At 40.8% G+C, this 16,985-nt stretch overlaps 1 protein-coding gene across 4 annotated transcripts in view; it reads right to left on the bottom strand.

The window, feature by feature from the left end:
- Positions 1 to 16,985, bottom strand: part of akt3 (AKT serine/threonine kinase 3) — a 219,739-nt gene that overhangs the window by 49,538 nt on the left and 153,216 nt on the right. For all 4 annotated transcript variants that reach the window (XM_062974929.1, XM_062974934.1, XM_062974932.1 and 1 more), the window contains one exon: positions 2,425 to 2,536. In XM_062974929.1, the coding sequence (XP_062830999.1) occupies positions 2,425 to 2,536 (112 nt within the window). The remainder of the gene's footprint in view (positions 1 to 2,424; positions 2,537 to 16,985) is intronic.

Here is a 16,985-nt window from a genome sequence, read left to right as displayed (position 1 = left end):
TACTTTTGATTTATAGTGTTCTGTCTCTTATGTTTTTAATGTAATGCTTTGTTGGATTTGGGGCAAATAATGACACAGAAATATTCATAACTAGAAATAACAGCTTTCCCTTTTCAACAATTATTTCAGTAGAAAATTTCTCCATGCTTCCACCCCATTTGAGTGAATGGAATTGTTCATTTGAAGGATGTGGAAATCTCTATTAGTCAAAATAGTTATGGCAACCGTCTTTACAAGGATTGAATTTCTCATCCTCTTCTAGTGAACGAAGGGCACTTCATGAAAAAAAATGGCAAAAAAACAGTGCTCACTTGAATGGAGAGGACCTTTACTGCAGTGATTCCCAAAGTGGGCGCTACCACCCCCTGGTGGGCACTGCAGCGATCCAGGGGGGCGGTGATGGCCACAGGTGTATTTGAGGGCGGGGCCAGGGGAGGGGCGGGGTCTCTTCCCAAGTGCCAGAGACACGGCTGAGCCCCTGAGGCGCCTGTTAGGACACAGAGGGCGGAGCTAGAGGAGTGGGCATGCCTTCTTCCCAAGAGCCCGAGACAGGGCTGAGCCTCTATACCTCTCCTGAGGTGCTTGTTGGGACACAGAGGGCGGAGCTAGGCAAGGGGGTGGGGCCTCCTTCCAAGAGCCCGAGATAGGGCTGAGCCTCTATACCTCTCCTGAGAGGCCTTTTAGGACCAAAGGGCGGGGCTAGGGGCGGGGGCAGGGCCTCTTCCCAAGAGCGCGAAACAGGGCTGGGCTTTTGTATACCTCCCCTGAGGCACTTGTTAGAACATGGGGGTGGGCGCTGCAGGTCAGGGATAGAAGCTCAGCCCTGCCTCGGAGTGCGTAACTCCGCCCATCCCAATCCTGGCCGCCCATTTGTGGCCCTGCCCACCTCCCCCTCCCAGCCCTGCTTCTTGGACTAGGGGAGAGGCTCAGCCCCGCCCTCTTGAGCAGGAGCAACGCCCACCCCTCTAAGCCACGCCCCCTTTCCAGGGGGCACTGAGTAATATTTTTTCTGGAAAGGGGACGGCAAGACAAATAAGTTTGGGAACCACTGCTTTACTGAGTAATTCTTTCTGTGTATATGCTCTCTCCCCATGCTTCTTTTCCCTCCTCCTTATCCTCAATTTCAAAATAATATCAGTTTGTGCTGTAAAGATTGCACAAATCAGGAAAGACACTGAACACTCTTTTTAACATGGCTGTTATACCATTTTGAGCATTACTTTGTTTGCATGGGATATTAATGTAATAGTCCTGTGGTTACTGCAATTCTTGGTGTCCTCTTTCTAGGGGACTGAAATATTAAATGTTTCCAACCTATGGGTCATTTTTTTTTCTATATTTGTTGACAGATTTTAGTCAATACACTGTGCACTAAAACAGCTCTATTATTGTAGTATATATTTCTGGTGGAAGCTAGCTTCAAACTGCATCAACTAATCAGTGTAAAGGGGCCTTCTAAATACCACCCCATTTCTTTTTAGCTTTTCATTTCCTGAGTTAAACACTCTGTAATTATCTGACTCAAAATACCATGCCCTTGTCTTTCAGCTTGCTCACCCCAGATATTGCAATACTTATACATCCCATTCTTTGCAAGTACCTATGGCTTGCTTCCCCTGATTCATATTGCTCAGATTCTATGTTTCTGTCATATGCATTGCGCAGCTTTGGGCTTTCCTTTCTCCTCTGAACATGTCAACAGCTGAGCATTCTCCCCACCTAAGTAGAGTTGCATCATGAGCCACAGTACTATTCCTAGCTGCCCTCTGTTGTATCTCAGTAATTGAGGGCCATCCAACCCTGAAGTTTCATCTTCTTGCATTCTATTGTTTCATTTTTATTTGTCTTATCACTGGTCTGTCACAGTAAAGTATCTTCCAAAGGAGGTATACAATCCCTCCCACAAGTACTAAGAAGTATTAGCTATGCTGCCACCACTGTTTTCTCTGAGAGATTATCCAGTGCTGTTTGTCACACTTTGAGCCCTTCCGGACAGACCCTATATCCCAGGATTTGATCTCAGGTTTTCTGTTTATCCCAGATTATCAAGCCGTGTGGACTCATATAATCCAGATTAAAGCAGAAAACCTGGAATCAGATCCTGGGATATCGGGCCTGTCTGGAAGGGCCCTTAATCTGGCTCCTCGGCAAAAGTCTGACATGGGCAAAAGTCTACCAGTAGTACTGCATGTAGTCACACCACCAGGGAGAAGCAAATACCATTGGTCGGAGGGCAGACTTAAAATGCTGTGAAAACACAGAATATGATGTTTTGAAATTAGGAATATTTATGTAACGCGTAAGTCATACAATGCATAAATGTTGTAATAAATGCACACAGCCTGAATACATCACAGTTCAGCCTTAATTAAAAGATACAGAAATCTCTCTCTTAAATAACTCTGCCTACATAATATATCTCACCGTTCTTCTGGTGTATCTACGTGAAATGTCCTTTCTATCACAGTGGTCCACTGTAGACATCGGATAATAAATGTGTTTGGTTTCGGTCGCTCTGTTTTCATCAGCTGACATTCTAGAAGAATAACAGGGTTGGTTTCTTGTTTTTTGTTTTGCTTTTGTAAGGTAAGAACAACAGCTAAAACTTTGTACAAATTTATATAATTTAAATATATGCCCAATGCAGTTACTAAAGACATGCAACTAAAGATCCTTTCAAGTAATATAGAATTGGCTATTTAAAAAAAGGAAGAATTTTGAAAAAATCTACTTTTCTATTCACAAAGTATTCTCTGGATCAAAGAGCTTTTGTCCCTGGAAAATCCTCAACTATACAACTGACATGGATGTACACAGAGACAAATGGCTTATAACCTGTTCAGCAATTGTGACATCATAAGCCAGACCTACAACACCCTAATTGCTGCGGACTCAGATTTACAGTCATAAAAGGCTGAACTTGACACACCAACCTACCATTGCAGGTTAGCAACCTGTTTTTATTAATGACAGATCATGACCCCACAATCTACTTTACAGGCTGGTAATTCCCTGAACAAAGTGTTTCTGAGACACTGGAGATTACAGGACTGGGAAATGATTTCCACTGCATGCTTCTGGGTCGCAGGGTGGCTTGTGACAAGAAGCTGTGGTACAACCATTAGTGATCTCTCCAGTTGCCTGTTCTCAAGGCAGACAGCATTTCCAGGACTCTTCCAAAACATTTTGGTTAGGGCACTGCTGGCCTGCAAAGGTAGATTGTTGAGGCATAATCAGTGGTACACTAATGTATTTATGCTGACATGTAGGATCTTGGCCTTTTAATAAGGAACATTAATAAATTTGATACGATATGATGTGGTGTTATTAAAAATAGAACTTAGGATATTTATATCCCATGATTTATTCTAGCTAAGATAAGGGATTATTTTCAAGACTTCTTCTCTTCCAAATATTCATTGTGAACACAGATAAATAATATGTGTTTACAACCTGTCTTACTTTTTTTTCTGTATAAAGATAGAATCATGCACAAATAATATCACAGACATAAGTATTCATATAAATATATACAACCACACATTTGTTCCTTCCCTCTCTTTCACACACACACAAGCACTGTCTTGTGATAGTGACAAAATAGACCGGAACATATAAATCTTTTTTTTCCCTTGGTAGAAACTGATATCACTTACTCTATGTTTAGGACAAATCACTGACCCCCAAACTGTCATAACCAAGGCTCATTCTCTCCCTTAACTATAGAGGGACTAATCAGTCATTTTAATTTAAAATATCCCAACAACCAATCAATGCTGCACAGCATCCAGTTCATTCAACTAGTATGTACTCTGTGCCTGGTTGTTTTGTACTGCCCTAATGATGCACTCTGAAAAAGCAGACTTGAAAGCAATAGAAGTACTGCTAGTTCAAAGCTACTCTAGCAACAATATTCCAATTTCCCTTTCTTATTCATTTCATTTCTTGTGAGCCAAATATGTGGGTGAAGAGTGAGGGAGTGTGATGAGAATATCAAGAGTAAAGACTGTGTGGTGCAGAGGATGTAACAACTTGAGGAAAGAGTCCCAAGAAATATGAGTCTATTCTCAAAATGCTCAGTTTTCACACGAGCACATCCCAGACAGTCATTCACAATGGAAGACAATTTTTTGCATAGTGAAACACTTTAGCTCATATTGGGAATTATAGCAAGAGGTCTAGGCTAAGCTGCTCAAAATCAGAGCTATTTTGCCTGCCTTGGAAGAAATTAGTAGAATGATACTCTAAACCTGATTATCCTACAGTGCAGGAAAAATGGTTGGGTTTTTTTTTTGTGTTTCAAGCTGTGGGGGATTCATGGTAGAAGTCAATGGCTGCATTTGCAGTCAATTTTGAGCGTATTTGATTGTTCCTCTGGCAAACTAAGGCTGCCATATTTATACCCCGTCCTTCTCACCCCGAAGGGGACTCAGAGCAGGATTACACATAGGCCATAGAAACAACATACAATTAAAATAAACATTTATATTAAAACCAAAGAATTAAAACATCTAAACATTACACCAATTATTAAAACCACGCAGTCCCATGATCGTAATCCCGAGCCATTCCAGTTGTCATTGACATATTCCGTATCAATTTATTGCACTACAATTACTATCTGAAGGTTTGGTCCCATAGCCACGTTTTTACTTTCTTTCTGAAAGCCAGGAGGGAGGCGGAAGCAGGACCTCCCACAACTACCTTAGTCTTTGAGGTGGGTCATAGAGGGAGGTATGTTCGGACAGGTAAGCTGGGCCAAAACCGTTCCTTGAAACTGTGAGGCAGGTAATTGTCAACCCTGGTGCTTCTACATAAATGCATATAATCAAAAGTCTGAAAAAATAGAACCCTATACCACACTTGAAAAAGATAAACAAACCAATAAAAATAGATAATCGCAGCATGATTGTTATCTACATTCTGAAACTACGGGCCAGGATCCAAAAAGGCAGTATCCACTCCCATCAATGGATCAGGATGGGTATATCTCATCTACTCATAACAAATCTGAAAAACTTTGGTATAGTGACTATGGTACCAGTTTTCAAGAAGTAACAGCATGACATTGAATTTAGGGTTCTGATGTGTTTTTATTTTAGCTTTTGATCAAGATTGACTAAACATTTGACTAAAGCCTAGTAATTTATTATACTTTTTACAGTAATTCCGATCAACACATTAATTAAAAATTAATTAAACTATGCACATGCTTTCCAAGTATGAAAGTGGCCTGTTCCATAGTTAGAAAAAGGTTTGGATCATTGATGTCGCCATCCCATCAATGATAGTTGCATTGACGAAAAACAATAGGAAAAACTCAGCTGCTATCAGGACCTCAAGATTGAACTTCAAAGACTCTGGCAGAAACCAGTGCAGGTGGTCCCGGTGGTGATGGGCACACTGGGTGCCGTGCCAAAAGATCTCAGCCGGCATTTGGAAACAATAGACATCGACAAAATTACGATCTGTCAACTGCAAAAGGCCACCCTACTGGGATCTGCGCGCATCATCCGAAAATACATCACACAGTCCTAGAAACTTGGGAAGTGTTCGACTTGTGATTTTGTGATATGAAATCCAGCATGTCTATCTTGTTTGCTGTGTCATACAATAAAATAATAATAATAAACATCACACAGTCCTAGACACTTGGGAAGTGTTCGACTTGTGATTTTGTGATACGAAATCCAGCATATCTATCTTGTTTGCTGTGTCATAAGATAATAATAATAATAATAATAATAATAATAATAATAATAATAATAATAATACAAAACTTTATTTATAACCCGCTTCCATCTCCCAGAGGGGACTCGGAGCGGATCACATGGGGATCAAGCCCAATCAACAGATAAGACAATACAACGACAGGATACAAATTAAAACAATAACAGTAAAAAAAATATTCATAAAATACATCAGCGAGCATCAGGACTATTAGGAAATTACAGGGAAGGCATGCATGTGCAATGAGATTCAGGAGTAGGATAAAGTGCTGAAGGTTAGGGCAGTAAATAGTTAAGACTGGATGGTGATAAAAACAGACCTACTGTTTGAAAGAACGTTGGAACATCCAAGTCTTCAAATTTTTGAGGAATGTGGCCAGGGTAGATGCTAATCTAATCTCCCTAGGGAGAGAGTTTCAGAGCTGGGGGGCCACCACCGAGAAGGCCCTCTCCACAAGTTGTGTTTGCGATGGAGGCGGGAGCGAGAGAAGAGCCTCCCCGGCAGATCTAAGAGTATATAAATACTGTAAATAAATAAATCTAAGAGCTCCCGCTGGTTTGTAGAGGGAGATAAGGTCACGCAAGTAAGCAGGACCCGAGCCATAATAGTGTGAAAGGAGAAGAAAGAGAAAACATGAAAACCACAGACTCACCTAAGCCCTTTCTACACTTTTTAAGGAATAAATTCCTTTAGTGCTGCCTCTTGATTTACTTCATGTAAAAATGCCACATTCCAAAAAAAATTGGCACACTCAAAAATGCCAACATTTATATTAAGCTAGAAATGAAAACTGAATCAAGTGGCATTCTTAGATTAAACTCTCCTGAAAAACCCTTAATAACAAATAGTATATGAAAACATTTTGTCTATTTTACACCACTCAGAATCAAAGGGATAACAAGTTTGCTTGAAGTTGTAATTACTTTATAAAGCTGGAAAACCAATTACATGTCCTAAAATATGTCAGCTCCAAAAGGAAAAGTATAACGAAAATATATCATCTGTTCAGAATATATTGAAAGTTAAAACTTTCAATTGTTAAATGGCCTTTCCCCCTCCCAAGTCTAAACATCCTTTGCAGCTACTAACTACTACTGTATACTTATGTCAACACTCTGCTCCCCTGACTAAAAAGAACTACTCATCCACAGGTCAATGTAAGTACTAAACCTTAGCTCTTATTTAAAAAAACTTGCCATCCCTTTATCAAAGTAAAAAGGTTCCCTGGCTCGTTGAGAGGGAACCATCTCAAAGATATTTGAAACTGGAGGGTTGTGAGTAAACCAAATATGCTATTTCCATCAAAGTCTACTTCACTTTGTCTCTTGAGTGCATGCTATGAAACAAGTTATTTTATGGGAGAGTATGTTTTTTGAGCACTGAAAAAACATTTATAAAGATCTGTTGTTTTTATGCACTGGCAAATCTGTTTTCCTGACAGATTGGAGATTGCAGGTTATTCAGTCTAACAACTGAAACTATTGCCTAGCATAATTATATTGGGTTGTATACTACAAGAGGAGCTTCAGCTTTGAAGGGTTTTTTGGAGGGGCCAGGCTTGCCACATCAGGCTAAACCACTGTGCTGCAAAAAATATTGCCGATCGAAAGATTGGCAGATCGAGCCTAGGTCGGGGTGAGCATTCACCATTAGTCCCAGCTCACCTGCCCACATAGCAGGTCGAAAGCAGAAATGTGAGTAGATAAATAGGTACAGCTTTTAGCGGGGAGGTAATAAGGGCACCCTTAAGAACATCTTTAAGAAAAGTGCTTCTTGGGATGGAAGATGTAGCGACAGCACCCACTCCCCCATGGCCAGAGACGAGCACTGCCGCCAAGATACTGGAAATACAATGGGAAAACCTGCCTTTACCTATATTTGTGTTGTCTGTCCTTGTTAATTGTATAATCAGCACTGAATGTTTGCTGTATGTGTGTTCTGTAAGCCGCTCTGAGTCCCTTTCGGGGTATTAGGGTGGGGTATAAATACTGTAAATAAATAATAAATACTGTAAATAAAAGGTCATGTTCTCAAACAGATCCCCTGGGGTGGCACTGGGACTTTCCTTTCTCCACAGAATGACACTCAATTTACCCATGGATCATATCAGATTCCTTAATTTTGGCTCCAAAACCTGCCCTTAACCTACACGAGATCAACATATGTGCAACTACAGTATACAGTAGAGTCTCACTTATCCAAGCTAAACGGGCCGGCAGAAGCTTGGATAAGCGAATATCTTGGATAATAAGGAGAGATTAAGGAAAAGCCTATTAAACACCAAATTAGGTTATGATTTTACAAATTAAGCACCAAAACATTATGTTATACAACAAATTTGACAGAAAAAGTAGTTCAATATGCAGTAATGTTATGTTGTAATTACTTTGTTTACTAATTTAGCACCAAAATATCACGATATATTGCAAACACTGACTACAAAAACGGCTTGGATAATCCAGAAGCTTGGATAAGCGAGGCTTGGATAAGTGAGACTCTACTGTATTCAGTATTTTAATATTTCAAAATTATCACACAACTATTCTTGAAATTGGAAATAATTTGTCTTAGGAATCAACACAATCTACAGTTACACTTCTGTAACTGATTCATGACCATGATACCTATATAGTCAGAATTGTGGGAGTAGTGCCAAGATCATAATTGCCTTACTAATTCTACTTTACCAGGCATCAGAAGATTTGTTCTGCTGGCAGTTAAAAGGAACAAGGATGACATTTCCACTCTCCTGCCAGCAGTAAGCAAGCCTGAGACAATCAGAAACAAACCCCTTGTCATAGTTTAATATTGTAGCTCCGCTCACTAGTGGGAATGGGGGGGGAAAAGCCATTGACCCATACACCAATTGACAGATGCTTGGTAAAGTAGGTTTGGGCTCTCCAAATGTTACTTAGCTATAAAAAATGTTAACTACATTGCCCATGTAGAAATCTGACCCATGTTTCAGATACATTTTTCCCTGTTGCAACATACAGCAGAATTAAATGCATGAACAATGAATAGCAACCCATGTATTCAGTAACATGTATCTTCATGATCCTCACTGTTATCTACACCCTTTCTTTTCCCAAAACCAGGACTATACGAAGTTCTATAGTCATAGAATCATAAAACCATAAAGTAGGAAGTGGCTCCATAGACCATTATGTCCAACCCCTCCCCCAATACAGGAAATCCAATCACAGCATCCCCAACTTCTTTTGAAGATGTCCAAAGAAAGAGATGCACCACTTCTCCATTGTAAAACAGCTCCTACTTTCAGAAAGTTATTTTTAATGCTCAAACAAGACCTATCCTTTGATAATTGTAAAAAGATTGGACCTGATCTTACTGCCTTGGGCAGCAGTGAAGAAATCTACACCTTCTTCTGTAAGACAACCTTTTAAATATTTAAAGTGCAATCATGTCATCCCTCAGTTATCAGGCTCAACATAATAAACTCCTTCAACCTTTTCTCGTGTTTTGTTTTCCATGCCTCATATTTATCTTGTTACCCTTCTCTGAAACTGCTCCAAATTGTCTTAAAAATGAGATGTAAAGAACTTTTATTTTTTATTTCGTGTCAAAAGCATTGCATAATAAATAAGTTAAAAAGTGATAAAATAAAGGAATCACAAACAGCTAAATAGTTTTGGACCAAAAGCAAGCAACAGCAATCGCATTGTCCATAGCTTTAGACAACTCCTCCTCCTCCTCCGTGCATGAGGCAGGGCATTGTGGGCAAGCATACTTATGAGTTGTTTGTTCAACTTCACAGTCACACAAGGTGGAGGATTCCTCCAGGTAGTGCCATCTTGCCAGGTTGTCTTTTGATCTGCCCACTCCGCTTCTCAGTCTATTTAGGGACTTCCAAGTTGCCCATTCTTGGTTTGCCCCTGGAGGCAGACCCTCATGGGGGGGCAGCCAGTTGGGATTGCCTGGTTTAGCTGACCAGAGGGACACCCTTGCTGTTGCTGGGGGGACATCAAGAGGAGTGGTTCTCATGAAGCTCCTCCTTGACCTGAGTCTACTGGGAGGAGGCTGATAGATATGCAGTGGGTGGCTTTCACAATGCTCGACCTTGTTTCTCTCACAGTTAGCAGCAACTTCCCGTCGCACGTCAGGAGGGGCAATGCCAGCTAGCTTATAGAGTTTATCAACAGGTGTAGGTTTAAGGCATCCTGTAATTATTCTGCATGTTTCGTTCAGTGCTATGTCCACCTGCTTCACATGGGCAGACTTGTGCCAAACAGGACAGGCGTACTCTGCAGTTGAGAAAGACAAGGCCAGGGTTGATGTTCTCATTAATTGTGAGTCTGCACCCCATGCACTGCTAGACAGTTTCCGCAGGATGTTATTGTGTGCAGCTACTTTGTGTTTGGTGTTCATGCAGTGTTTCCTATATATTAGTGTTCGGTCTAAGGTGACACCAAGATATTTAGGATGGAAACAGTGTTCAAGCTCTTGGCCTTCCCAAGTAACTTTTAGTTTCCTGTTGGCTTCACAGTTACGTAGGTGGAAAGCACACACTTGTGTCTTGGCAGGGTTACGCTTCAGGTGGTTCTCTTTGTAGTAGCTGGAGAGATCTTTCAAGGCATTAGTGAGTTGGTTTTCAACTATTTCAAAATCTTTTGCTTGTGTTGTAAGGCCAAGGTCATCAGCATATATAAAGTTCTTTGTTCGTGAAGATGTTAAACAAGGTTACGGTTTTCCAGGAGGGTCTGGATAGTTTTTGTAAAGTCAAAGTCCCGGGTAATATGGTAGACTTTATGCAGCATTTTTCTATGTTACACCGTGTCATAGGCTGCCGTAAGGTCCACAAAAACTGTTCCTGTAATGCAACTTTTTTCATAGCGTTCCTCGATATGCTCAGTCAGATGAAGAATTTGACCTGTACAGTTTTTCCCTGGTCTGAAACCTGCTTGTTGTGCAATAAGCTTAGGTTCGATGACAGGTCCTAATCGATTTAATAGCATCCTCTCATAGACTTTATATAGATGACATAAGAGAGAGATTGGTCAGTAGCTCCTGGCATTGGAGGCATCTTTACCGGGTTTTAAAATGGCAATGATCTTAGTTTTCCTCCATGCTCTGGGAAAGATGTAAAGAACTGAATGTAATACTCCATATAAATTTTGACTAGTTCAGAATATAGTGGGACTATTATTTCTCTTGTCTTGAAAATTATTAATGCAGGTTAAAATATTATTTTCCTTTTCACAATTTCCCTCCAGTTCGAAGAGCAGCCATTGATAACAACCCTTAAAAACAGTTTTCCAACCAACTATGGACCCATCTGACAATGCTTTAATCTATTTGTTTACTGATACAAATACCAAGGGAGAGTTTATTAATGTTTTACTGAAATCCAGGTAAACATGAACTATAGCATCCCAGCATATATTAGTGACATATATGTTTTAACATGTCAAGTTAACAAAGTCACTTATTTCTTCTCTTATGACAGATGTGTATGTCAAGTTTAGCAAGATTTGTACTTGACAAACCCATGCTGACTTATAATAATCACAGCATTGTCACCCAAATACTTACAAAAAACACCTTTATAATTCATTTTAATACTTTTCCTGGTATTGAGTCTTGGTTGAAAACCCTTGAGTGAAGACATTCTCAAAGTAAGCACACAGATGAGAGACTTTGAAGAACAATCTGCAGCATACTTGCTCTGCTCCTAGCATATGTTCTCTGTTTCAACAAAGAACAAACAAGTCACTTATTTTTTCTCTTATGACAGATGCTCCATCAATGGTCTTGTCTCACAGGAACAGCTGATACCAACCTAAACATGGATGGTGGTTGACAATCTTAACTAAAAAGGCTGAAAGGTAAGCTTGTTTGACCACTGATTCAAGTCTTTTTACTTTTCTTATATGTTCATACCAGAGGATTTTGTTCCCCAATAACGACTCTACACTAACAGAGCTAAATTTAGACTGTCAAATAGTTTGTTCAAGGATGCTTACAAATTTACAATTTTTTTATGTGAACGCAAAAGAACTGTCCAAATGTTGGAAAGACATCTATAGAAGATAGGTTTTTCAGATGCTTTAACAAAAAAGAAGCTAGTTTGAGTAAATTAAGTTTCTTCTCTTTGTTTGCCATTGACCAACAGGAGAGACTAGTTTAGTACCTAGAAAGCTTCCTTGGAATTAGATGAAAATATGGATAGAGTTGAGTGCCATTAGCACGGTGGTGACACCCCTCCCTAAAATTCTGGATAACCTTTCCCAACAGTTCCATGTAGATTTGAACAGCATGGGAGACAATACCAAGTCCCCATGGGATTAAAAGGGAACCTTGAGCATCATGTCCTGGGATTTTGCTTCCAGAAAAGAATGGAATCACTGTAAAACAGTACCTTGAAGTCCTATCCCAATATCATGGTCAATGGTAACAAAAGCCACTTAGTAATCCAAAAGAGATATGCTCATCCTGCCCAATTCTTGGTGTAAGTCATTCACAAAGGCATCCCGTGCCTAACTAAGCATGACATCTGAAATAGACCTAGATAATCTGTTTTACCCAGGATCCTTTGGTCTTGGGAAGGCCACCATACTCTCCAGAACCTTTCTAAAAATTAAAAAAAAGTTGTAGACTGGTCAGTAGTTATCTAATGCAGTTGGATTCAAGGAGGCTTTTACAATAAAAGTCTCACCACACCTTCCCTTTAAGATGTTACCACTCCTCTTACTCACTCAGCCAGTCCCCCACTAACTGCTTGGTCCAATCCACATGTATTGTTTCATCTTCAGGTTGCACAAAGTTAAACATGTCAAATACAACAGGACATTGGTTAGATCTGTATTGACATAATAATAATAATAATAATAATAATAATAATAATAATAATAATAATAATAACTTTATTTATACCCCGCCACCATCTCCCCAGCGGGGACTCGGGGCGGCTAACATGGGGCCATGCCCAAAGCAATACAATATAATAAAATATAAAACAGCATATCATAACATAATTAAAAATAATACAATACATAATAATAAACATCACATCAAGAAATCAAGAAACAGTCAAACAAGAGCAGGCCGCATGAACACAAAGATAAAACCCGGAGTGTGAGGGACAGAGGGGTACTCCAATGTGTACAGGGACATATGAGAGTGGGGCAGTTTAGAGGATAGATGTTTGGGGGGAGTAACACCGAAATATATAACAGAAGTTACTCACCAAAAGCACAGCGGAAGAGCCATGTTTTCAGGTCTTTCCTAAAAGCTAACAAAGTGGGAGCTTGCCTGATTTCAGTAGGCAGTGAGTTCCATAGTCAGGGGGCCACAGCAGAAAAGGCCCTCTCCCTTGTACTCACAAGGCGGGCCTGGGATAACGACAGTGGTGATAAAAGGGCCTCCCCGGATGATCGTAAAGATCGGGCAGGTTTATGGAGGGAGAGACGGTCACGGAGGTAGGTGGGTCCCAAACCGTTTAGGGCTTTATAGATGATGGTCTGCACCTTGAATTGGGACCGGAAGATGAACGGCAGCCAGTGGAGCTCCTTAAACAAGGGAGTGGCTCTCTCCCTGTAACTTGCCCCCGTTATTAATCTGGCAGCCGAGCGTTGGACCAATTGTAATTTCCGGGCCGTCTTCAAGGGAAGCCCCACGTAGAGTGCATTACAGTAGTCCAGTCTAGAGGTAACTAAGGCATGTACCACCGTGATCAAGTCAGACTTCACAAGGTATGGTTGCAGTTGGCGCACAAGTTTGAGTTGTGCAAAGGCCCTCCCGGCCACCGCCGACACCTGAGCCTCAAGCGTCAACGCTGAGTCCAGGAGGACCCCCAAACTGCGGACCTGTGATTTCAGGGGGAGTGCAACCCCGTCCAGCACAGGCTGCCACCCAATACCCCGATCAGACGAGCGACTGACCAGGAGGGCCTTTGTCTTGTCGGGATTGATTCTCAGCTTGTTCATAGTCAGAGCATATCCAAATAACCATCTGCAAAGTATTGAACAATTTGTCAAAGGCTTTCACAGCCAAAATCACTGGAGTGCTGTGTGGTTTCCGGGCTACATAGCCATGTTTGCAGCATTTTCTCCTGATATTTCGCCTGCATCTTTGACTGATATTAGTGGGCCAATTACTAGCAGCAAATGGTCTACATTCTGCTCTTAAAGGATAAAATGTAAAAGGCCCTGAACCACCTGGACAACAGTGCACATAGATACCATGATGACATTGAGGAATGATTTCTTTTAGCCATAATATAGACTTTCCATTGGGCTCCAGCCCATGTTTGGTCACACTTGCTGTAAGTCTTCCATCATCAGTTCTCTTATATTCATTCTACTTGTTTCACTGCTGCTTTTAGAGTTCAGGATAGGACACTCTTGAACAGCATCATTTATTTACTGGATTTATACTCCACCTTTCACCTTCCCAGCACTGATAGCATAAGAACTCAGGATAGAAGACCTGTGTGCAGCCTTGAAAATTTCTTGAATATGATTGGAGAGATGCTAAGAGAATGCACTCCATGCCGTCAACTTGAGTTTCCAGATCAAGAACTTCATTTGTCTTAATGAAAACATCTGGCTGGTATGGAAGCTGAAGATAGGTGCTCTGAGGCAGAGGGAGAAGTGGCACAAACCAAGGTTGCCTCTGCCACCATGCTGTTCATGAATATGTATTTGGCATTTCAGCCTGGATCTTCAAAATCACCTAGTGGTGACCGGGAACAGGGGGAAGGCTTATCAGACATCTTCAGTAAAACAAAAAACCACTGGCACACAATCTCCCCTTAAGTGTCTTGGAACAAAACTGACACTGCTTGTTCTCAAACGTAAGAAATACACTTACAGGGTGACCCAAATTTGAAAGACCATGCAAAGTGTGTTGGGATAGAGCATCCACTCATGGCATAAATCTGAAGAGATGATCAGGGCATCTGCCAAAACATTATCTTCTCGTGAAAGTGGATCATGGAGACAAAAAATGCTTCTGAGGAGGCACCAGTTCAAAATGCATAGGGTGAGGTGAAGTAAGGTGTTGGACTTCATTTCTCCTTGCTTCAGCAAATAATGCATTATTATCATAACAACCTGAACAACTTTGCCATGCAGGAGAGTATAGAAAGCAGAGAATGCTTTCTCCATCACTAATATCTGCAGAATATTGATGCGCAGCAATCAATCTTTCACTGGTCCACTTGCTCTTTGTGTAATATCCTTTCACATGAATCCCCAGCTTTCAAAAAAAAAAGTTCATGTAATTGTTACCTCTGTCTAAAGGCAAAGGAAGGGCATGCCTGCCAGAACATTGTCAGAGTCGAGTCACCACTATAGAGTCTGATGAACACTCCTCGGTATGGCAAGACAAATGTGATGTGAATCTCTCAGGGGATAGAATTATGATAGGAGCAACATCTGCTGAGGTAACATCCTTCCATCAGTGTAACTGTCATAGCAGAAACACTTGAATGGTCCTTGGAGACATCCTACAAGTGCCTTGACACTTTAGAGTAATACACAGTTAGATTTGAAACTTCTTCTATAGGAGACAAATGGAAGTTGCTGTGGAATCAAGAACAGCCCAGATAAACTTCACTTGCTGAGATATAGCTAGTGATTTTTTTCAAAATTGACACCCAGGCCTAATAAAGTGAAAAGACTGAAAGTGTGACTGATATTGTCAAGCAGCTTGTCTTTTGAATCTGCCACAAGGAGTCAGTCGTTTTTATAGGGGAATACAATTATATTTCTCTGAGCATCATTATATTTGGAAAGAGACAGAAGGACTTAGTAGAAGACCAACATTAGGTTGCTAGGCTAAATGACCTCTGTGTACCCAAAGGCAGTCTAGTCCATTCAAACTGATATCTACTTAGTTGCTGGGACTGAGATCTCCTTTGTTAGTTCTAACCTGTCATTGGTATTACAGTTGAACAAGCCGCAATTGTCCTCAATCATGACTTGCACTTGGATCAACAAACTGGAAATCCGAAGCCAGATATGCCATCCCAAAGATACTGCATCATCTAAAGGAGGAACAGTTAGTTACATGTCAAGCAACGTTTATTTGCTTGCATTTAAGGGAGTGAACCTCAGACTGTGAGGTGCGAACATGATGTTTATATTCATTAAGGAGCTTCCATGTGAATATGTTTTTGTCCCAATTTAAACTGGGCAGCTACAACAAAAATACATCTAACCTTGGGATGTTACAGCAGGCAGTCAAGAGCTGGATTCAGTGACCTGAGTATAGAGAATCAATCCTCCTCCAAATGGATGGAATTGGAGATAGGGGTAACCACAAGCAACAAGCAATTTTTATCAACAAGGAAAGGAGCAGCAACAAAGTAGCAGTCAAAACTCTGCTCTGAATCCTATGATAGGCAGGGTCAGTTGGCTCTACCTCCTGATGTTCAACTGGCAGGTCCACGGATCACCTGTTCCCAAAAAGATCAAGCATTTTATTTGTTGGAGATGACATTCTGTGTTCCTTCCCTAGGAGGGGATTATTACAATAGGAGTTCAGATGACAAAGAAAAAGAGTCTGAATCACAGTCCACCAAAAAGATATAGAGGTTGGTCAATTAAAAGCATGTCTCAATCCCAAGACTGACTCCATGGAGGCCCAGGTGGTGATATCACATGAGGAAGAGAGGTAGTACAGGCAGTCTTGTCCATGTGATGCAATGCAGAAGACTGAACCTGAACAGGCAACTGCTAATAGCCCAGTAATAGCAAGAAGGATGAGCCAGAATTAAACACAGAAACCACAGGTGAGCCTGTAGAAGTAAGCAATGACCTCTAGATGTGAAAATTCAAATACAGCCCCAAGAATGATGATAGTAAAAAACATTATAATGGTGGTGGGGATAATACTCTTAGACAAAATGAGGAGAATAATAGTACAGATGGTATTGGAGTTCATGTCTGGAATGCCTGCTGCCATGTTGCCTAAGAGAAAACCTTTGATACTAACAGTTGTCAGAACTGTGTTGAATTCAATAATGTGAAGGAGACTTGCTTCATGAGGTAGAACAAAATGAAGAGAATAAATCTGAAGAAGAGGAGAGTGAACAATGGTGTTGAGGTGTGATGGAAGGGGAGAAGACAGAATCAGTGGAAGAGTTTCAGGAAATGGCCCCAGGGACAATGAGAGGAGAAGCAGTCAGAAGATGAACCTAGTCAAACTGAGGACCAGAAGTCAAACCAAGTCTAGGGGGAGTTACCAAAGCATACCATATATATTCGAGTATAAGCCAACCCGAATATAAG

Source organism: Anolis carolinensis, chromosome 1 (genome assembly GCF_035594765.1).
Source record: "Anolis carolinensis isolate JA03-04 chromosome 1, rAnoCar3.1.pri, whole genome shotgun sequence".
NCBI classification, from domain to species: domain Eukaryota; kingdom Metazoa; phylum Chordata; class Lepidosauria; order Squamata; family Dactyloidae; genus Anolis; species Anolis carolinensis.
This window is presented reverse-complemented; position numbering and strand designations above follow the sequence as displayed.